Source organism: Sminthopsis crassicaudata, chromosome 2, assembly GCF_048593235.1.
Source record: "Sminthopsis crassicaudata isolate SCR6 chromosome 2, ASM4859323v1, whole genome shotgun sequence".
Lineage (NCBI taxonomy): Eukaryota > Metazoa > Chordata > Mammalia > Dasyuromorphia > Dasyuridae > Sminthopsis > Sminthopsis crassicaudata.
In genome coordinates this window covers 678,777,806-678,800,015 of record NC_133618.1, presented here as the reverse complement: position 1 = coordinate 678,800,015, position 22,210 = coordinate 678,777,806, and the positions used below count along the sequence as shown (strand labels likewise).

General features: G+C 51.3%; 1 protein-coding gene across 8 annotated transcripts in view; it reads right to left on the bottom strand.

The window, feature by feature from the left end:
• Positions 1-709: 709 nt before the first annotated feature.
• Positions 710-22,210, bottom strand: part of MGMT (O-6-methylguanine-DNA methyltransferase) — a 165,795-nt gene continuing 144,294 nt past the window's right edge. For 3 of the 8 annotated variants that reach the window (XR_012487219.1, XR_012487218.1, XR_012487220.1), the window contains 3 exons: positions 4,579-4,718; positions 2,596-2,893; positions 710-1,109 (listed from right to left, as the gene is read on the bottom strand). Coding sequence is in view for 4 of the 8 variants with exons in the window: in XM_074297174.1 (XP_074153275.1) it covers positions 978-1,109; positions 4,579-5,040 (594 nt within the window). In the remaining 4 variants the exon portion in view is untranslated. Of the gene's footprint in view, positions 1,110-2,595; positions 2,894-4,578; positions 6,490-6,592; positions 7,495-22,210 lie in introns of those variants that run through there. The other 5 variants (XM_074297177.1, XM_074297175.1, XR_012487217.1 and 2 more) reach the window with 4 other exon arrangements.

The following is a 22,210-nucleotide window of genomic DNA, read 5'->3' as shown; positions in this document are numbered from 1 at the left end:
CCCCACAGCCCCTGCTCGGGCCCCGCCCCGGAGCATCTGGCAGCCCCCACCTCCCTTCTCTGTGCCCAAGGTCAGACCCGGGGGGGCGGCACTGTCCAGAGGGCGGCCCAGCCCTCTCTCCCCGCCTACCAAGGAACAAGAAGAATTGCCCACCTCCCTCCCTGTGGGCAGCACTGCCCGCCACTCCAGTTTTCTGGCCTCTCAGGGCCACAATGTGCCCGAAAGCCAGCTGTCCGGCCCGGGCCCTGCCAAGGACAAAGGGGGGCGTGAGAAGGCTCGGTTTTGTCCTGGGCGTCAGGGACCATGCAGCCGGCGTCGGACCGATGGCAGCCTCTCTCATGCTGCCCCTAAGGTGCCCCCACAGCTGCGTGTCCCTCCCGGGCACCGGAGAGCCCGCCTGGACTTGCCCTCTTGGAAGGCTGACTTCTTGCGGGCGTCACCAGAAAGCTTGCCCAATGCCACATTGGGAGGGGGCCCGGCTTACGCCCCCCTCGACCTGGGACTTTATTTCCATGCTCACACACTGCCCACAGACCCCTTCCTCTGCCCTGCCCCGGGGCACCGGCTGGCAGCAGTGGTGGGGGCGCCTCACCTGTAGCCCTGCTGCCCCAGGCCCAGAATGGGGGGGTCAGCGTCCAGGGCCTAGAAGGGACTGTCGTCCCCCTGCAGCCAAAAGGGAGGTGAAGGAAAAACCAGTCACAGCCATCAATCCTTACAGAAAGCTTTATTTCTCCCAAAGTTGCCCCCGGCACAAACTGGGGGAGGGCGTCTGATGCCCCCTTGGCAAGCCAGGTGCTTCTTTCAAGGGGAGGGGCACCTCAGGCCCTTCCCACTCCCTTAAGCGTGCTTTAAGGGGCATTTAAGCAGAACACAAACAGGGCCGGGGATGCCCGGGGCACATGCCCACTTGTTTAGCTGCCACCCGAGACGGGCCGCTGCCTCGGAGGACGGAGTTCCCGCCCCGGGGCCGGGCCGCCTCAGTTGGCCCATTTCCCTTTCAGGCGCTTCTCGTGGGCCAGGAGCCACTCCTTCACGGCCGCTCCTCCCGTGTAGTTGCCCAGTTTTCCGCTGCTGAGGATCACTCGGTGGCACGGGATGATGATGGGGACCTGGCAGAGAGAGATGGGGTCAGAGGGCGAGGGCGGGCTTGGAGGAGATGCTCGTCCCTGGGCACCTGCCCCCACTTGCCCAGCCTGAGTCTGTGGGGGGATGGCATGAGCTCAGGCTGGAGAGACGTGGAGGCCCACGACCCCCAGCCCTGCCCCTGGGTCGTACCACAGTCACCGGTGGGGGCTGCTGGACAATCCGGGCAGACAAGCTCGAGCAAGCTTCCCAGGGAGGGGCTCCCCCGTCCCAGTGGGATTTGGGGCTCCCCTGGGGGGACAAGAGGCAGAGGCCAAAATCTGGCCGCCAGGGAGCCCTCCCACGCCTAGGGCCTTGACGTGGGGGCCGGGCTAACTACTGGACAATGGGACGCTGGGGAATGGTTCGGTAAAGATGGTTCTCCTGTGATCGTCCGGAGGCCCTGGAAACAAACGTCCTACAGGGGACTGGGCAGTGGGTTCAAGGCCGGGCTCTGGCATCCTCAGGTGGGCGTCAATCAAGGTCCACCCCACGCCCATGCCCACCCCCTCCATCCCAACAAGGGGCCGCTCTCAGAATCCAGGCCTTTCCCTCACTCCACGAGGAGGAAGCCCGGCCGTGGAGAAGCCCAGGACCCCTCCCCCTGCGAGAGGGGGCTCGCCCGGCTCTGTTTTCTGGAGTCCGAGCTTTTTGGCGGGAAGCCCCCGAGGGCAAGGGGGCCGCCATGGCTCGGGCCTCTGCCTCCTCAGGTTGGGTCCGACGCTCTCCCTTCCAGTTCTGAATCTCTGCCCTGAGAGGGTCCCTGCAGCCCCCGGCCAGCGAGGAGGGGTCCAGAGGGCGCCGGGGACCGGGCGAGGTCACCCAGCGGCCAGGGCCACTGAGAACGGAGAACCAGGGGATACTCGCAGGGAGCTCACCCCCCGCCGCCAGCCCCGAGCCTCGCTCCAACACGGCGCAAGATGGTGATCAGCGTGGGCTCGGAGCACCGAGAGCCGCTGAGACAACAATTCTCAGAGCGTCTGAAGCGGCAGGAAGCCGGCAGTCACCGTTCTCTCTCCCTCAACAACCACGCACTCTGCCGCCATAAAGCTCCCCACTGACCACGCCGGAAACAAGGAGAGGTGAAACCCGAGTGGGTCAGCACCGGCCGGCCCGGCTCAGGGGGCTCCCCCCTTGGCAACGGACTCAGGAGCGGCCGAGCGCAGGGCCGTGGCGTGGTCGGCCGCCATTTTTGCTGCTGTGGCCGGGCATGGGCCAGTGTAGACGGGAGACGGCTGCTCTGATCTGTCTGGGATTACACAGAAAATGGGCTCCCTCCCCGTCCAGACCCTGGCCGGCTTCTTCATGGGGTGGGGGGGGCTGTGTCCCCAACCCCCCAGCTGCATCATGAGGCCCTGGGCCTTCTCACGGGCCAATCCCATTGACGGCCCAACGGCCATTAGAACAAGGAGGCTCTGAACCCGAGGGGTCCCGAGGACGCTGACAAGGGACCCTCCCATCTTCCCGAATCACCGCGTGATTTTATCAATGATCTGGAAGCTCCTCAGATGACGGACTGCGCTGAAATCCTCCTGCGGCGAAATCTATGCCACCCGGCGCCCGCGCGCCCGCGTCAGCCAGCTCGCTCTCGAGGCCTTCAAGCTTCCCAGCCCCGATGTGTCTCACAAATTGGGAGGGGGGCGTGCGGTCGATGGCGGCGGCCCCCGGATTCCGGCAGCGCTCTCGCCCACGCCGCCGCCGCCTCGTTCGGGGGAGCAGCCCACAAGGGATGCAGCTTGTTTTCCCTCGCAGCCTCATCAATACCTAAATCCTGGTGAACAAGTGACACGGAGACGCGGGAATCAATACCTCCCTGGGCGTTTTTCCCTCCGGTCAGACGGCTCAGCACAACTGACAGCCCTGACACCCAGAACGGCGCTAAGTCTTTATCAGCCACCGCCCGAGCCCGGCAGGAGGGGCCGCTCGGCGTCAGCGCTTGGGCCGCCCGTGTCACTGACCCCTGCAGGACGCCCCGGCAGGGGGCAGGAGCAGAGAAGACCGGCTCCGACCGGCCCGAGGAGGTTCTGGCCGAGGGCGAGACCGAAAGGACCGGGCTGCGCGGGGGCGGCCGCCCAACTATCAAAAACGGGCCACCGAGTCACGAAGGGCCACGGCAGAGAGGGAGAGCCCCAAACTAGTAACAGAAACACCAGCCCCCGGCCCAAAACCTTTCCCTGGAACCTTCCAGCTTCTCCTTCACTTTGTCCTGCCTCTAGCTCTTCCTGACGGCGTGAGGCGGGAGGGAGCGAGGACGGCCTTCGCCTGGCTTTGTCCTCCCGGGCTTAAACCCGGCACCTCCAGTACCCACTGTGGGTCAGGCACCCGGAGCCGGCCCGTCGGGCTGCAGAACCACCAAGGCAAGGCCCCCTCAGGCCACGAGACTGGCCGGCAGCTGCGCTCTGGCCGGGCCCCGAGGGCGGACACCGGGGGCTCCTGCCAAGAGCCAGCGACCGACAGAAAAGAGACGGTTTTAAAAAGATGCAGAAAAACTGTGTTTCACAAGTGGGGGCGGCCCCTGCGGTCCTAGACCCGAGGCACAGCAGCCTGGCGCCAGCCCCACAGGACTCGGCCCCTCAGGGCACAGGACCAGTGGCTCCCATTCCCCCCCCCTCCTGGGGGGCCCAGTGCCAGGCCAGGCTGTGCCCCAGTTTTGGGGGCCCACTGAGCACATCCCTTGTAGGCCTTCCTCCCTGGCTGAAGTCAAAAGCAAAGAATCCGAAAAAAGGGGGGATTCTCACTTGAGAAATGTCCCGCCCGACCGAACTCTGGCATCCACCTGCCCGAGGGCCCAGCCCCAGCTCTCTGCCCTGGGGGAGGGGCCCCGAGAAGGGTCACCCCTCCCCAGCATTCACCAACGCACACAGAGGTCATTTGTACACGTGATACCCTCCCCCCCCCACCGAGGGGCCACGGGCACCTGCCCAGGCCCTGCCTCGGGGTCTGTGTCCCTGCTGCTGCCCCATGGAAACACACGCTCTGCCCAGAAGGGCTGTGGGGAGAGCCAGAGGAAGCACCGGCCTGGGGTCAGGAAGCCCTGAGTTCGAATCCTGCCTCAGATAAGTCACCTAACTGGCTCAGGCTCCTCCTCTATGGCCTGGGAGCCTCCCGGGGCTGGGGGGAGGACGGATCTGCTGAGTGGGAAGAGAGGCCGGAACGCCTCGCTTCTGGTATCTGCAGCACCAGGCACACAGCTGGCGCCTAATAAAGACATGTGGATCACTTGATTGGGGGAAGGGATAAGAGACAACCCCCTCCAGCTCCTGACAGGGGATGTTCAGAGGAGCAGACCCCCAGGGCAGGAAAGTGCTCTAGGGATGGCTGCTGAGGAGGAAGCCCCAGCTGACTCCCCACAGCTGATTCCCCATAGCTAACCCCCCATGGTTGATCTCCCACAGGCAACCCCCATGGCTGACCTCCCGTGGGTGACCCCCCATGGCTGACCCCCGGCCTCCTTACCGGGTTGTCCCTCATGGCTCCCCCCACGGCTCTGGCGGCTCCGCCCTTGCCCACGAGGGCGGCGAGCTGCTGGTAAGAAACGGTGTCCCCGAACTTCACGGCCGTCATCAGCTTCCACAGCACCTGCCTTCTGAAGGAGTCTGAGAGAGAAAGGCGAGAGTGAGCTCCGCCATCACCGGCCTCGGCCGCCCGGCTTCCTCTTCCCGCTCTCGCCCGCTCCTGTCGGCTCCCGGGCACTCCCCCGTGAAGGAGCGGGCATGGATTAGGGCACAGTGCGGCGAGTCGGCAGAGAAGGAACCGGCTTCCTGCCCCTACTCCTGAGCCGTCCGGGTCGCCGGCCCAAAGTTCAGCAGGGATAGAGAGGGGCCAGCGGCCGCGGCAGGGCAGAAGTGCCCCCGAGTGACCCGGCCATGGGCGTCTGTAACGAACGGGCCCACCAACATAGAAGCGCTTTATTCCCATTATAATTGTGTGACCCCATTAAACCGCATTTGCTCTTCATCTGGCTGCAGCAGGGACTCCAACCCCCCTTCCCCACCACAAGGCCTTAGATCTCCCCTCGGTGGACACCGGAGACTCGGCCGCCGCTCTGGCCTCCTTCTCGAGGGGTCGGCGAGGACGCTCCGCCCAGAGCTCTGGACCCCGGTGTCCGGGAGGGCGGGCGCATTCGTGGCCACTCCGGCCGCGCCACCTGGTACCGGGCTCCAGAGGCCGCGTTCCGAAGAAGCCCCTCCCCGTATGTGCGTTAAATAATAAAAATCACTTCTTAACTGCCGAGAACGCTAATCACTTGGCTGGAAAAAAATCTGTTTGGTCTTTATTATAACATTAAGCAAATTAAACATCAGCATAATCCAGGTGATACGAGAGCAGGGTCATCAAAGAAATTAACTTTGTTGTTCATCCATTTACATGGATTAGGAGAGGGCGGCCGATAGGAAGCGCGCTCTCGTTTTTATGATATAATTTCCAAGTGTACACCGTTTGTGGCAGGAGGGTGACTGGGGGGTTAATCAGACTGATTTGTCCTTTTAATTGCTTTCTATTCAAAGAAAATTCATTAGATAATGTTCTCTTCAAAATTCATGAATCAATTTAACTGGAGAAAGCCCATTATGGAGCGGGTTCATTAGCGCGGCCGTCGTGAGCCTGCCTGATTGCTAGCAGGGTTTCCTTAGGCAAACACGCACTGTTTACCGGCTCCTCTCCGAAAGGCTCATTGGGAACCAAATTGTCACTTAGGGGGACTCCTGTGATGGTTGCGGGGGTGAGGAAGGGGCTCCCCGCTTCCTGCACGCGGGAGGTTTCAGGAATCGCCGTCCCGGGGAAAAACAGCCACCACCCAAAGCCGGAACAATGGAGAGCCGCGTCCCCATCGGTCAGGGACGGCCACCCGCTCGCTCGGGCCCGCCCGCTCCCCCTGCCCGCCGGTCTTGTCTGTGCTGCTCTTGGCGGCGGGAAGGAACGACCGAGCAGGGGAAGGGAGACCCGGAGCCCCCCCAGACCGGTGGGAGTCCCACGAGGAGTCTGTGCATATGGACGGAGGGCCCGGCCTGGGGTAGATGGACGCCGGGGTGGCCCGAGCACTGAAGCCCCCTGCCCCTGTGGGGAAGGACGCCCGGCTAGGGAGCGAGGCTTCCATGGCAGGGCCAGCGGTGAGCAGATGCCCAGACTTTTTCATGGGAAGCCATTGTGGCCAGGGTGCAGGCCCCAGACCACAGCCACATGGGAGGGGAGGCTTCCAGTGCTCTCTGGGGACCACAGGCTCATAGAGAAGGTGCCCACGGGATGATTCCATGCCCTGGGGGGCTGGCACCCACAGTCACAAACCCTCAGCATGACTGCAGGCTTTCTTAATGGACTCAGGGGAGGGGGCCCTCCTTCAGGCCGCGGCCTCTGAGCCGGCCCATGGGGTCAGAGCACCGCAGTGGCGCCGGCCACCGAGCTGGACACCCTCCCAAAGCCAAAAAGGGCCGAAAGAGAAGGCTCTTTGTCCAGTGGTTGGGGGATATGGTGGGCGGCCCAAATCCAATTTTACCCAGGCAATTTTCAGACAGGGCCATCGGAGCTCTTTACAATGCTCTTTAGCGGGCAGAAGGGCAGGGCACACAGACGGGCAGGAGGCTTGGAGAAGCCCCATGGAAGGGGTGAGCTGGGGCCTAATGCGTGGGCGGCCTCCGGTCCTCTCCTTCGGTTTCGCTTTGCTCACCGGGGCCCCGACTTTATTTGGTGTTCAGTATAAGACGGGGGGCTGACTCCTCAAGGGCAGAGACTTGCCATGTGCTATATCCCTAGAGCACCTGAAACATACAGTAGGAACTTAATAAACGCTGATTGCTCTTCCACTGGCTCATATAAGCTAGGGTGATGAAACTTGTTGTTGGCCACGATGGGTGGATCTAGGGCTCCTTCCTCTGATCCAGCTGCCCGAGACCCTTGGCAAGTCACTGAAGGGCTTGGGGGAGAGGGGGAGGCGAGTCTCTCTGGGCCCACACTGCAGAGTAGATGCTGAGCTGGGCCTGGAACGTGCCCGTTGAGATGGGAAGACAACCCGCCCTCAATGTCCACTCAGGACGCAGTGGCCCTGACTGCGCGGCGCTGACAACTGGCCCCTGGGCCCCTCCTGTGTCCCCCACATCCAGGGTCATGCTGGGGAGAGCGATTGGTGGGAACAGGCGCCAGCAACCTCAGAGCATCTCCTATTTAAAGCCGTGGGGAAGCAATTAAAGGGAATTGATGCGGGGCTGGAAACCAGCCCTGATGGATTTACACAAGAACGGGGGAGCAGAAAGCCGGGGTGCTGATGACGTTTCTGGCACAGCGGTCGCCGTGTGCTTACCGCCTCGAACTCAACCCACACTGGCGAATCAACGTGCCCGCAGATCAGCTGTCCTAAGTGGCGGGAACACCTCCGGCCTGCAGGTCAGGGAGGGAGGACAGAGGGGAAGAGGGGGAAGGGGAGGGGAGGAGGGAGGGACAGGAGGGAGGAGGGAGGAGGAAGAAGAGAGGGGTGAGTGGGAGCCCAGGAGAGCCGAGGAGCTGGTGGGAGATGGTGGTAGAGCCGGGGAGATGGCGGGAGTGCCGTCCAGCCAGCTCTGGAGCTGAGCTCAGGATCACAGACAACTGGGCAGAAGCCGAGGCCCAGAGATGGCGGCAGCTTCTGGGAGCCCAGGGCCCTCGCTCTGTTCCCTGGGTCTGAAGCACAATGTCAGGGAAGTGAGAAGTGGCTGCTCAGAGAAGCAACGGCCGAACCCCCCAAGAGAAGAATGGCTCCAGAAAGGCCGGAGCCCGGCCGCTGGCAGGAGCTGGAGCTGGAGCTTCTGCCCGCTGAGCCGAGCCTCTGGTCCTCCTGGTCCAAGGCCCCGGACTCCAGGCTCTGGGACACCCGGATGCCTCTTTATCCATCCTTTCATACCAGACACTGAACTTTCTCTGCTGGCTCTTCCACCAAAAGGTAGACACTCCCTAACTGCAGGGGACTCTCAAGGCTGGGTCGGGGGCCTTCCCCCCTCCCTCCATGCGCTCTCTGGAGTCAAGCTCAGTCTCTACCCAGCATCCTCAGGTTCTGTTTCAGAGCCAGCCTCTCCCTTCCCCTCGGCCCTCTTCCAGCCCTTCCTTGAGGGTCTTCTACTCTTTCTCCCCACCCCCTCAGGCCCCCAACCAGCCCCCACCCCATCTGACCCATTCTGTGGAGCCACTGGGGTGAGCTGCCCAACGTGCCATCCTGGCTCCTGACTGACGTCCGCTGCCTTTCTGCTGTCCTTCCCGAACTCTCAGCCTCGGCGCCCGCAGCCTGGAGGACGCTCGGTCCACACCCTATCTCAGGGCTTCCCTTCTCAGAATGAGCCTCTCCTCCACAAGGAGCCATTCCTGAGCCCCCCAGGCCCACCCCCCAGCCCCTGCCTCCCAGGGCGCTACCATAAACGTTCACGGACACCAGCGGCAGAGCTGCCTGTGGGGAAGGGGCAGATCATCCTTTTTCTGTGCCTTTCCAGAACTCAGCCTGGCATACACTGGGTACTTAATAATTGCATGCTGATTGACTGACTATATCACTCTATTAATTATTTCCTTTTTGTCCTGTCTAGAGTTTGCTCTGGACACAGTTCTTGTCTTCTTGTCTTGCCCATTGGACTATAAGCTCCTTGAGGGCAGGGGCAGCTTTTGCCTCTTTTTGTGTTCCTAGCACTAAACACATACACAGCACACAGTAGGAGCTTAATATGTGCTTACTGGGTTTCAGGTCCCCATGTAAAAATGAGGGAACTGGACCGGACATGCTCTGAGGTCTTTTCTGGCTCTCGGGGGCTGACTTAGTCCTTCTTGTCTGCATTGGTTTTGTTTGCACAAAACCTTTTAAACTTAATATAATCCAAATGATCTATTTTGAGATCAATAGTGACTCTAGTTCTTCTTTGGTCACAAATTCCTTCCTTCCCTACAGATCTGAGAGGTAAACCATCCTATGTTCTTCTAGTTTGTTTATAATCTCATTCTTTGTCTAGATCATGAACCCATTTCGACCTTATCTTGGACCAGGATGTTAGGTGTTAGTCTTCCATACTATTTTCCAATTTTCCAGCAATTTTTGTTAAATAGCAAGTTCTTATCCCAAAAGTTAGAGTCTCTGGGTTTATCAAACACTAGATTACTGTAGCCATTGACTATTGCGTCTTGTGACCCTAATCTATTCCACTGATGGACCGCTCTATTTCTTCGCCAGTATGGTTTTGACAACTCCTTTATAATAGAGTTTTGGATCTGGGAAACAGTAAGACCACCTTTACTTATTTTTTTCCCTCATAAATTCCCTTGAAATACTTGACCTTTTGTTCTTACAGATGAACTTTTTTTTCTAGATCTATAAAATAATTTCTTGTCAGTTTGATTGGCATGGTACTGAATAAATAAATTAATTTGGGCAGAATTGTCATTTTTATTATATTAGCTCGGCCCCACCCTTGAGTACTTGATGTTCTTCCAATTGTTTAGATTTAATCTTATGTTAAAAGTGTTTTGTAATCGTGTTCATACAGTTCTTGATTTTGTCTTGGCAGGTAAACTCCCAAATTTCTTATATTATCTACAGTTATTTTAAATGAAACTTCTTTTTATATCTCTTGCCGCTGGATTTTGTTGGTAACATCTAGAAAACTGATGACTTATGTGGATTTATTTTGTATCCTATAATTTTGCTAAAGTTGTGAATTGTTTCTAGTAGTTTTTCAGTTGATTCTCTAGAATTCTCTAAACATACCATCATATCATCTGTGAAGAGTGAGTTTTGTTTCCTCATTACTTCCTTTGATTTATTTAATTTTTTTTTCTTATTGCCAAAGCTAACATTTCTAGAACAATACTGAATAATAATAGTGGGATAGTGGGCAACTTTGTTTCACTTCTGATCTTTTGGGGAGTAACTCTAGCTTATCCCCATTACAAATGATGCTTGACGGTAGCTTTAAATAGATGCTACTGATCATTTTAAGGAAAACTCCATTTAGTTTTTTAGCGTTTTTAATAGGAATGAGTGTTGGATTTTGTCAAATGCTTTTTCTGTATCTATTGAGAAAGTCATGATTTGTGTTAATTTGGTTATTGATATAGTTAATTATGCTAATAATTATTTATATTGAATGAGCTCTGCATTCCTGGTATAAATCTTACTTGATCATGGTGTAGTATCCTGGTGACAACTTTCTGTAATCTCTTTGCTAATATTTTATTTAAGATTTTGCATCAATATTCATTAGAGAAATTGGTCTATAGTTTTCTTTCTCTGTTTTGACCCTACCTGGTTTAAGTATCAGCACCATATTTGAGCCATAAAAAAAAATTTGGAAGGATTTCTTCTTTCCCTATTTTTCCATAAAGTTTGCATAGTATTAGAATGAATTGTTCTTTAAACACTTGGTAGAATTCACTTGTAAATCTATCTGGCCCTGGATTTTTTTTTTTTGAGTTGATTTTTTCAATTTATTTTTCCAAAATGGGACTATTTAATTTATTTCCTCCTTTATTAATCTGGGCAATCTATATTTTTGTAAGTATTCATCCACTTCACTCATACAGTTGGGTAAAATAGTTAAATATTGCTTTAATTTACTTTTCATTAGTAGAAAGTTCTCCCTTTTCAGTTTTAATATTAAGCAATTTGATTTTCTTCTTTCTAATCAAATTAACTAGAAGTTTATCTATTCTTAGTTTTGTTTATTAGTTCAATAGGTTTCTCACTTTTGATTTTATTAGTCTCTCCTTTTATTTTCAGAATTTCAAACATGTTATTTAATTGGGGATTTTTAATTTGTTCTTTTTCTAGCTTTTTTAGTTGCAAGTCCAATTCACCTATTTTCTCTTTCTCCATTGTATTTAAATAAGCATCTAGAGATATAAAATTTTCTCTAAGTGCTTTGGCTGCATTCCACAAATTTTGTTATATTGTCTCGTCCTTCTCTTGGATGAAATTATTGATTGTGTCTATAATTTGTTGTTTCATCCACTCATTCTTTAGGATTAGGCTATTGAGTTTTCAATTAATTTTTGGTCTATTTTCTCGAGTCCTTTATTGTATGTAATCTTTATTGCATCTTGATCTGAAAGATATATTTATTATTTCTGCCTTTCTGCATTTGATTTTGAGGTTTTTATGCCCTAATACATGGTCAGTTTTTTTGTAGGTTCCATGTACCACCAAGGAAAAAGTAAATTTTTGTCTCCATTCAATTTTCTCCAAAGATCGCCAAGATTCCATTTACTTTCTTAACTTCTTGTTTATTTTGCAGTTTGATTTATCTAGTTTATTTCTCATTCTCTCAAAGGATGGACAGAATAAGCATTTTGGAGTGCCAACTGTGCACCATGCTTTATGGTCAGTGTTTGAGACTCATCTCTTCATTGCCCAGGCTTCCACAAGGCCTGCATCCCCTCGCCACTTTTCCAGCCTGGTTCAGAGCGTGGCAGCTTCCTGTTTGGTGCGATGTGGCCAGAACATCTCCCAGAGTGCTCCAGGTCTGAGGACTCTGACTGCTCCCAAGTCCTACTGGCTACCCCTCCCCTCATCAGTTCCGCTTCTGGTTCCCTTCTCTTTGGGCCATGGGGTGTGAGGTTGCTCCCAGGAATACCACAATGGTGTCTTGGTAAAACCCCATATTCCCCAGCACCCAACTACGTTGGAAAAGTGCTCACAGAAGCTTCCCACTTTCCATGACACAAGCTGGGGGATGGGGCTGCTACTGTGCCCACCCTTTATTTAAAGGAAAGAGAGGTGAGAAGGGACAGAGTCCCCCAAACAGAGATTGGAAAGGCAGCGGATGGCCAGCTCTCTAGTCATGACGCAGATCGGGCCCTCAGCTTTCATCAGTTGGAAGCGTTTCCTTTGGCACACTGACCAGAGGCCACAGGAAGAGGGAGGAGCCGGGGGACACTACTGGAGACTAGAGACAGCACTCCAAGTGCGATCAGGTGACAAGATCAGTGACAAGGTAATTAGCAGAGTCGGAAACTCTGGGACCAGCCAACAGATTCACCTGGCCTGGGAGGGGGTGCAAGGGTCTGTCGGGAAGTTTGAGTGGTTCCCCACTCCTAGAAGAAGCAAAGGGCGAGGTGGGGAGGTGGGAGTGGCTAGGGGAGGCCAGTCTGGCCCAGAGCAGCTCCAAGCACACTCCAGGGGATCCAGATCTCCCCAACAAAAATGCCCATGGGGATGGGAGAGAACAGCAGCCTCCTTGGAGAATGTGCCAGGCTTGGGAGTCAGAAAAGCCCAAGCTCAAATCCCCTCTCAGACGTATATGGGGCACATGTGGGCAAATAACAGTCTCAGTTTCTTTTCTTATAAAATGGGGATAATAGCGCCTACCTCCCAGGGCTGTTGTTCAGGTCCAAGGAGAAGATGTTTGGAAAATATTTTGCCAACATTAAAGCACCCTCTGTGCTAGCTGATTATGAGGAGGAGCCTCCAAATACTGGTCACTATCCCTTTACAAGAGGGGAAAGGGGGCCCAAAGGCTGAAGTCAGTAGCCCACAAGCACCCCGACACCATACGCTGGGCCCTGTGCCAAACGCTGGCCTTCAAGGACGGACGAATCAAGCAAAGTGGTCCCGGTTCTGAGTGGGAACAAGATGGCAGGTTGGGTCTCCAGGAAAGTCCCGTGCTGCCTCCGGTGCTCCTTATTCCAGAAGCAAACTCCACCTTGTTTATCTCTTGCTTCCTCAAACTTGAGGACAAACAAAATTATGGACTGACTTAAGACGTTTTCCCAAGCGTCCTTTGACCAGACAGCTAATGGCCCTGAATTGATTTGTTGCAAAATCAGAACATTTCACTGAAAATCCACAGGAGAGAATGGACTCACTTCTCATTCTTCATTAAAAAACAAAACAAAACAAAACAAAACACACTGGCCTTGATGTGGTGGGTGAGAAGGAAATCAAAATGCCCTCGGGCCCTGGGGGCCCCGTAATACATCTCTTCCCCAAGGCACTCACAGGAAGCTGGCTTGGAAAAATGATTCTGACATTGGAAGTGCCCAACTGTCGCCTTCCCTTTGGAGGCTCCATTTTAATTCGTGCGCCAGACTCTTCAGCTGCACCTGACTCTTTGACCGCGCCTTTTCTGGATGGTTACAAGGCGAGGGTCTCAGACACGCCTGCGTGCCCCCTCCCCAAGAGCGCACGCCGTCCCTGCCTTCAGAAAGCTCCCAGTCTGTGGGGAAGGGGGAGGAAAGCAGACGAGCACACCTGGTGGCCCAAGAGGCACGGTCTGCCCCATTTTCCAGATGGAGAAAGGATGGGAAAAGGGCACAAGGGCAAGGCCCAATCCCCAGCTCCGTGGAGCTGCTCCCAAGTCAGGAGCCCAACTGCCCGGCCTTGGCTAGCCACTGATTGATGCTGATTGGTCTGAGCAGGTCATTCCTCTATTAACCACAGCCGGGAAGTCTGGGATGCGGCAGAGCGAGCGGGGAGTGCACGGGGGAACTTTATAAATATAAATGAATACACTGAAGATGACCCAATAGAAAATTCCAAATCTATTTCTATCAGCCGGGGCTCCTTCTGACATGATGAGTGACTGCCGATGGCCACCTGGTAAATAATTAATCTCCTCTGCCCTCGCCCTCTCGGTACCGTATATACATATTACATAGCAGCCGTGAAATATGATGCTACTTAAATGAAAATAATTGGATTTACTTTAACATGTTAGCCGTGACCTCCGTAACCCCAAGGAGCAGGGCAAAAACAAGGAGAGAGGGCCCTGAAGAGGTCACTGCCGAAGGCGGGGGGATCAATAGGAGACTCACTTAGTGACCAGGCGAGATCAATTAAAGAGGAATGGTTTCAGAAAAGTTTTACTTTAAACCCCACCTGAGCTTCCGTGTGCTTTGAAAGAAGCTTTTGGTATCAGGAGAACTGTCAAGAGGAGGGCGGAATGAAAATCAGTGTGTGCGTGTGACTGTGCGTATGTGTGTCTCTGTATGTATGTATCTGCTTGTCTGTATGCACGTATGTGTAACTGTGTGTATGTGCGTGTCTGTGTGTCTGTGTGTGTGTGTGTGTGTGTACAGTGTGCGTGTACATATGTACATTCTGTGTGTCTTTCATTTCAAGAGCCCCTATCCCAGAAGCAGGAGCCCTTCTGAGGGCCAAGCGAGCCCGTCAGAGCACCAGGCTCCCCAGACCTGGCCGGGTACACACCGCCAATGCCACAGACGCCAAGTGGGGCTTCCCTTCTCGGTGGCATCTGGCTTTATGAGCATTGACCACTGCGCAGGCTTCTGGCTGAGGCCCTACAGAGTATTACAGGTTTCTTTCTTTCTTTTAAAAGATTCCAAGCGTGGGGACCTCGGCCATCATCTCATGATGACACAAGCCATGCTAAAACCTGTGAAAGTGCGGGAAGAGTGTGGGTGAAGGGCTGGGGAGGCTGGAGGCTGCAGGTAGGAGAGCGGCTCCAGTAGGGGGAGAGGAAGGCTTCTGAAGCCCCACCACAGGAAAGGTGGGGACCTTTCCTGACCCTTCTGCGGGTCCAAGGTCAAGCCAGGCTCTGCCCGTCCCTTTCTGTCCCCTCGCCCTTAGCCACCTGACTCTGTCTATGCAAGGTCTCTGACATCTTCCCTTTCTCTTGGTGACTGTCCCCCAATGGAGAGATGACCCAAATTCTTCTCCTCTGCTTTGGCATCAACGGGACACTCACGGCTTTCTGCCTTCTGCAGGGTTCCTGGGAGAGGTCCCCCCCTTTTCTGCCTTTGCAGCTCTCGCACTCATGTCCACCCACCTGCCTCCCTCTTTGGCCCCTGCACATCTGGAGGCGGCGGCTCATCTGGACACTCTCGGGACCAACCACTGGACAGAACAAGGCTAAAGTGGGCCGTATCTGCAGGCGAGCCCCGGCCACCGTTCTCAGCCTGATTCCATCCAACGTTGTTACCAAAGACTGGCGCGAATGCTCCCAAACCAACCTTGTGGTTACTACAAGGAAGGACAGAATTGGGAACTACGTACGTCTGCTGGGCCGGGACCACAAGATGAAAATCAGTGGGGACAAAGGTCAGTCCCCATCTCTCTGGGTCTGAGAAATCATCCGCAGGGAAACAGAAGCTCACAGCAAATCCCAAAGGTTGAACCAAAAGGGGCTCTACCTGCCAGGCAAGAGTCCCTGCTGGATTGCAGGTGGAAGAGGAGGAGAGGATTCAGAGAAAGCAATAATAAACCCACACTCCTGCGAGCCTTCTGCACACAGGCATGAGGTATGGCCCAAAGTAAAGCAAGCTAAAGGCTGTAATGCAGGGAAGCTAAGTTGATCTCATCAGAGACTTCCCTGAGACGTGGCGGGATCTGACCCATGACTAAATTATGGGTCTGGAAGGGTATACATTATTCAAAAAGGACACAGTGAAAAATACACGGAGGGGAGAGACGCTTTTATATTAAGGAAAGATATTCTGTACGGAAATCCAGGAGCCAGTGCGGATAAGCATGGCAGCCCCTGAAAATGCTCTCTCCAAAGTTAACAATGATCTCTTAATCGCCACATCCAGTGCCTTTTTCAGGGGCGCATGAAGGATAAGCATGGCTGAGCTATGATTGACATCATTACAGGGAGCCCCCACCTCAAGGAGTTCATGGTTCCAGAGAAGCAGTCAGTTAACTGCACGTGATTAACGTGAAAAAGGTAAAGAACGGTAAAATACAATCACATTTCCTAATAAGAAGGCTTTTTGATACAGATGAGAAAATGTCAATAAAAAAAAATGAAAAAGGAGATAGAAATACAAAGGGCAATATGATCTCTACTAAAAAGCAAATTAATCTTCAGAGAAGAATATGAATTAATGTTTTGAAAAAGGCAAGAACAGGACTAATTTGAATACATCAAACAAAGTACTGGTGTAGATTTAATTTCCCTCAAATATCAAGTACATGCAAGAAATATCAGAAAACAAATGACACGTATTCCCCATACCAAATGTGAACGGTTTGAATTCTCTCATCAAAAGAAAAAGAATGACAGACTATGTCAAGAATCAAAACGATCAATAATGTTGCTTTTTGAAGATGCAGTTGATAAAAAATATAAGGTTATATTAAAATTAAGAGGCAGGTCTAAAACTCTAAGAGATGGATGTAGAAATGACTGCACAGGGTAAGAAAGTCCCTTGGGACAGAGACTCGAAAAGCAACTTCACTGGGGAAGGCTAATCCGAGATAATCCGAGAAATTCCTCCTACCAAGGCAGGTCTGCTCTTTCTCTGCAAAACAAAGTCTCAGAGTTGCCTCCAAGTAAAAGTGACATATTCGGGGCCACACAGCAGAATATGTGCACAGTGGCACTTGAACCAAGACTTCTTCTTTACCAGTTCTCTATCCACTTCACTACAATGACTCCAAAAGGAAAGAAAAACAACAGCAAATCAGAGTGGAAAAATCTGAGCTCAAATCTTAACTGTGATTTTTATTACGAACCTGATCCTGAGGAAAGTAATCTATGGGCCTGTTTTCCCATCTGTTAAATGAGGGAGTCAGACTAGCTAATTTTTAAGATTTCTTCTAGCTCTTAAACAATAAAATCTGATCCAAATATGTAATAATTTTTCAATTTACACATACTGTACAATCCAAAAGTTAAATTTACAAAAGACTGGTTAACAGTGATACAAAAAGAATAAACAAGCATAGGAATAGCGGGGGACTTAAAATGTCTTCATCAGAATATGAATAATCAAATTCCAATATTAATAATTAAAAATCTCTAAAGTGTTCACTTAATGTGTGGGAAATAATATGTAGACAAAGTCGAGTGGGAGGCACAAGGAATATACATTCTTTACAAGTATTGATGGGAGTCTCAAAAAATTGGTCCTCTACTAAGTGTCAGAAAAACCCTATATAAATTCAAAAGGCAGGAATGACACATACTGTATTTTCAAGCCTCCGCAGCTAATTAGAAACAAATTACAATATCATGAGCAAGAATCATAAAACTATATGGAAACTGAAAAAGCAACCTACCAAAACAATAAACTGGCTAAATAAAGTAGAAACCAGAAAAATAACCATATTTAAAAGAGCTGTACAAATATTATGAAATGCTACAGGATGCTGCCAAAGTTATTTTTCAGGATACATTTATATCCTTGAGCACTTACATTAATAAGAGGGAAAATAAGTGAACAAAGCTTGCCACAAAAGACAATGGAAAAGAATGAAAGCAGCTGTCTAAAGTAAAATTAAAAAAGAGAGAGAGATTATAAAGGGAAGAACAGAAACAAAGAGAGCAATTCAATTCAACTGCAAAGGCAATTATTAAACATTTATTATGTGCAAGGTGCCATGTTAGACAAAGTGTAACTGAAAACTAGTCGGTGCCCTCTCCAAGGGATTACTTTCTACTATATGGAAAATAACATGCCCATGGAGAAGGAGGTACAAGATTCTTGGAAAAAGACACAAGACAAGTCAACAAAGAATTAGCCTGAACAAAACAAGATAAAACCAAACAAATGAAAAGGCTTGACCCCGAGAGAAAAAAACCACCTGGCCCAAGCAGATTCACAGGAATTCGAAGGAATCTTCCTAGACTGAAAAATCCTTATGCCAATAATTTTATTCCTAAGTATAAAGAAGGAAGGAACCTTATTCAATGCCAGCAAAATATAATTACATTTAAAAAACCTGACACAGATACTACCACAAAAAAGAAAATTGTTAAGAGTGAAATCATCCCAATAACAAAAAGAAGGGTGATTCCACGGCCTCGTGGGGGGTAGGGGTGTGACGCCGGGACAACAAAGAATAAATGTGATGGCAAAGTTAAAGTTCTGGTAGTTTCCAACATGTGGGAAAGGGGCTGGACATACTTCCCTTGGACACAGTTCCTAAGGACACTGACCATATCTGCTTGCCTTTGGAGAACTTCATCACTTGGACGCTGACTATATGGCAATAAATTATTCGGCCATGGTCTCCCATGAAGAAAAGAAAAACACAAAAGAGCCTTTAGTTCAAAGATAGCTCCATTTGCTTCTACAGTGATGTTGGTAAAATGGTAGAAAAGACTATCTGCAGACATTAATTTATGTGCTATTCCTCTAATGTGAGATACTTTTCCAGCGACCAATGGACCACACAAAATTCTTGACGGACTGAGTTGTGTCAGTGCTATCATCCAACCAAGTGATCGATCAACAAGTGTCTATTAAGTGCCTCCTAAATGAAACCAAGAGACAAAAGGAAGATTCGGCTAAATGAAGACGGCTCGCACGCTCTCCTCGGAGAGATGAGGAAAGGAGTTGGCTTTAGCATGCTTCAAAAGGCAGCAAGTGACAGTGTTTCATGGGACATTTGGTCATTTCAGATGCAGTTTGAATGAGTAGGAGCTCCCAAAATATCACAAAAATACTAACACAATGTTTTGTTGCCGAACATGAGAAAGACGATGGAGAATTTTATAGAACCTCCCAGACTCGATCAATATATATTTGATTCCTCAGTGACACAAGTGCCATCAGGGAGAAGGCCAAAAAAGATGTTAGAAAATCCCAGGTGGGAGCAGGAAACAGTGGAGGGTAAGTAGTTGTGTGACCATCCGGAGGTCTGCTCTTCCATGGGGTGAGAAAAGCTGCTCTGGCAAACCCTAAACAGCACGACCAAGAAGAAGACGATATTTAAGACGGAAGTGATATTATTGATGTGGAGTCATTCCTGAGTTAGGCCGTGGTCACTAACCTGATAGCGCAAAGACAAAAACATCATGGGAAGTCTAGGAGAACCAAAATGACAAAAAGCAGTGTCATGAAATGAAAATGTTTTTAATCTGACCTATTTATAGACATAATTCAGGCTGAAAAATGGGAAAGAGATAATGGAATGGACATTGAGTGTGGTGATGGAAGCTTTCTAAAAGAGTCTGACCCAGGTGATCAAAGGGCCTTCAGAGGCCTGGCCCACAAGGTGCCTGTGAGTCCCGAGTTTGTCCCTATTCACTCTGTCCAGATTTCGCACTTGGTTGTATTTGTGCACACATGTGGATTCCTGAGGGCAGCCTCTGCATTTCTGGCTCTATCCCAGTGCATTTTATCCTTTTAATTAATTTACTATCTGTCCTGTACATAGCTTATTTCAATCAAATATTCAACCAATCAATAAACACTGATTCAGCACCGTCCGTGCTGTGCTAAGCACTGGGATACACAAAGGGACAACAGCCCCTGGGCTCCGTCTAGTGGGGGGAGACAACATAGAAACGAATCTCTCTGTGCAAACTGAGCTCTGGAGGGTCAGAAGGGGATTGGCTGGAGAAGGCAGGAGCCGAGGGCTCGTGGTCAGTCACCACAGTGACCAAAGGATGCGGGGGGAGGAAGAAGCAAGGAGACGGGAAAGAGGGATGGGAGCTCTGAGGGTTCAATGGAGCATTCTGCACTTGCTCTTGGAGGCAGGTGGAGCCCCTGCAGGTAACTGAGGAGACCCGACCTCACCTGAGCAGGTCAGTCGGGGTGATTCTGGGGGGAAGGAAGAGCCACCTGAGAGAGGGAGAAGGGGAACTCATAGTAAACGGGCTGTGAGATGTGAAACAGAGATCTTGGTGGGAGAGTGGGGGCAAGAGAAGCCCTGGGAGGCTTGAGGAGGAATGAGAAGATCTGGGAAAAGGGGCGGGGGGCTCAGAGCCAAACAGCACAGAGGGTCTCGTGGATGCCGTGTGATAGATCTGAGTAAAAGGAGCTTCCAGATGGACAAGTAGCCAGTGGGAAGCCAGAGGGACTGTGATGGGAACTAAGAGACAGCCCTGGTGCTGGGGGCACCTTCCCTAGAAGGACAAAAATGTAAGGGCAAACATGGACCAGCAACAGCCTGCAGAGAGCACAGATCTACACAACTCTCAAGGCCAAAGGCGTCCTGAAGAACAAACCTGTGAGAACATGAAGGGACAGCCCTCCTCTTCCTCTTTAACTTTCAGGCCGCTAAGGAGTCGTGCTCATCAAGTCCATCTCACAGCAGCCCCATAGCCACAGGGCACCTCGGGGACCGCTTAGGGCAGACTAAAGGCGAGCGCTCGTCCAACCGGTACAAAGAGTGAGCTTGGGAAGGGGTTCTCTGTTCTAAGGAATGTCCCGTGGAAATCGGTCCTCAGGGTGGTGGGAAATGGCTTAGACCCAACTCTCCCTCATGTACATCAGTGCGTTCTAGCCAGATGACCCTTGGAAACACTGGACGGAATGCTACATCAGCCTCAGGGGCGGAGGGGAAAGACCAGTGGAAGTCAGGATCAGATACTTGGTTACACTGATTTTTAAAAAATAGAGGCAACAGTCAAGAAAGACAACTGCCTGGCAAACGATGTGTGGTGAACGAGAGAAAACCGGAATCCGGCATTCATCCCGATCTATCAGGGGGCCACAGAGCACAAACAGCTCGCACAGGCCTTGCTCTCCCAAAGGCCCAAGAGACTCGGTAAGATTATCAATGGCAAAAAGTTCCCAATCTGCTTTGGGGCTGCTGTGAGGATCAAGTGAGATAATATTTGCAAAGAGTTTAGCACAGTGCCTGGCACATACCAGATGCTCAATAAATGCTTGTTTCCTCCTCGGCGTGCCCCCTCCCCATCCCGAAATGGAAAACGCCACTTGACGCTACTGAAAATTCTCACTATCTCGGAGATTCAAATCAAAACTTTGAAAGGCCCATTAAATGTATACATATATTGGATTTAACATGTGCTTTAACATATTTAACATGTCTGGGATTACCTGCCATCTGGGGAAAAGGAGGGGAAAAGTTGGAACAGAAGTTTTTACGAGGGTCAATGTTGAAAAATTATCCATGCATGTGTTTTGTCAATAAAAAGCTATAATAATAATAATAAAAAGAAAGATCCATTAACTGGCAAAATAAATAAACAAATAAAAGCAATGAAACTCAATGCTGGGGAGAGGATAGCAGAGAACGCCACAGTTTATTTCCTAATTGTTGGGAGAACTGCAAAGTGGCCGAATCTCTTGGGGAAGCAACTTGGACTTTCACTGTATCACTGTTAAAATTATTGTTTGCTTCGTTCCAACAATTCAATTGTTTAAAATATGCTCTGAGGACACAATCAAAAAATAGCTCTGCATTCAAAGCTTCTTGTGTCGGCACAGCCGCAAGCTGCAAGTGGTCTCGGGGTAAGTGTGCAGTCTCAGACGTAGGTTCCTTGGATTGGCATCCCCACCCCCAACCTCGGCAATCCCCCTTCACTTTGGACTCGCTGCAAAATCTGCTCCCTCACGATGCTGGACATCTTTCCCAAGCACCTATCTCCCTGTTCTCGAGCCTGCCTGATGTTTATAATCAGTTAAACAACTAATATCTCTGTCTCCATCGCCATCTCCCTCTCTATCTCTGAGTCTCTCCTTCCCTCTGTGTCTGTTTCTCTCTCCATCTCTGCCTCTCTCAGGTAGAGTCTTTTGTAGAAAGAAGAGGGGCAGAATCCATCTATTGGAGAATCATTAAACAAATAACAGTATGTGAATATAACTGAACAAGCCATCAGGATTGGCCCAGCAGATGGTTTCAGAGAAGCTTGGGAAGAACTGTCTGAAAGCTCGCAGAGAGGCCCATGGCCCAAAGGGACAACCTGCAGAGAAACAAAGCCGTCAGCCGGGCAGTGAGAAGTCGGGATGGCCCAGGCCCTGGGCACTCTCCCGCCTTGGGGGCGGACAATCTGAAGGAATGCAGAAGCAGCCTTTCCCTCCTCCTGGAGGGGGTGGCAAAGCAGTCTCGGGAAGGTGGAGCTTGTGGCGAGTCTGCTGGCACGCAGTCCTAACGCTGGCCAGCCCGGGCGCCACTCTTGCCACTGACAACAACTGAAATGAGAGGCCTCTGGCGAGATGCTGGCCAGGTCAGGTGGACAAGGGCCCCAGGCCAATGTGAAAAGGGCAGACGCCAACTTTCTAAGCTTGAGGAAATGAAAGCAAGAGACGGCCACTCGTGGGAAGGGTTAACGTCTTACCTTTTCCTCTGAGGGGACCCGAAAGCCTCCTAGTGCTAAGCTTTATGTTTCTCTCATGAATATCAATGCTCTGACAATCTCCGGCTCGTCCTCCGCGCTGGGGAACACAATCTCAAACCTCGTGTCGTACTATTAGGCCTCCGAAATGA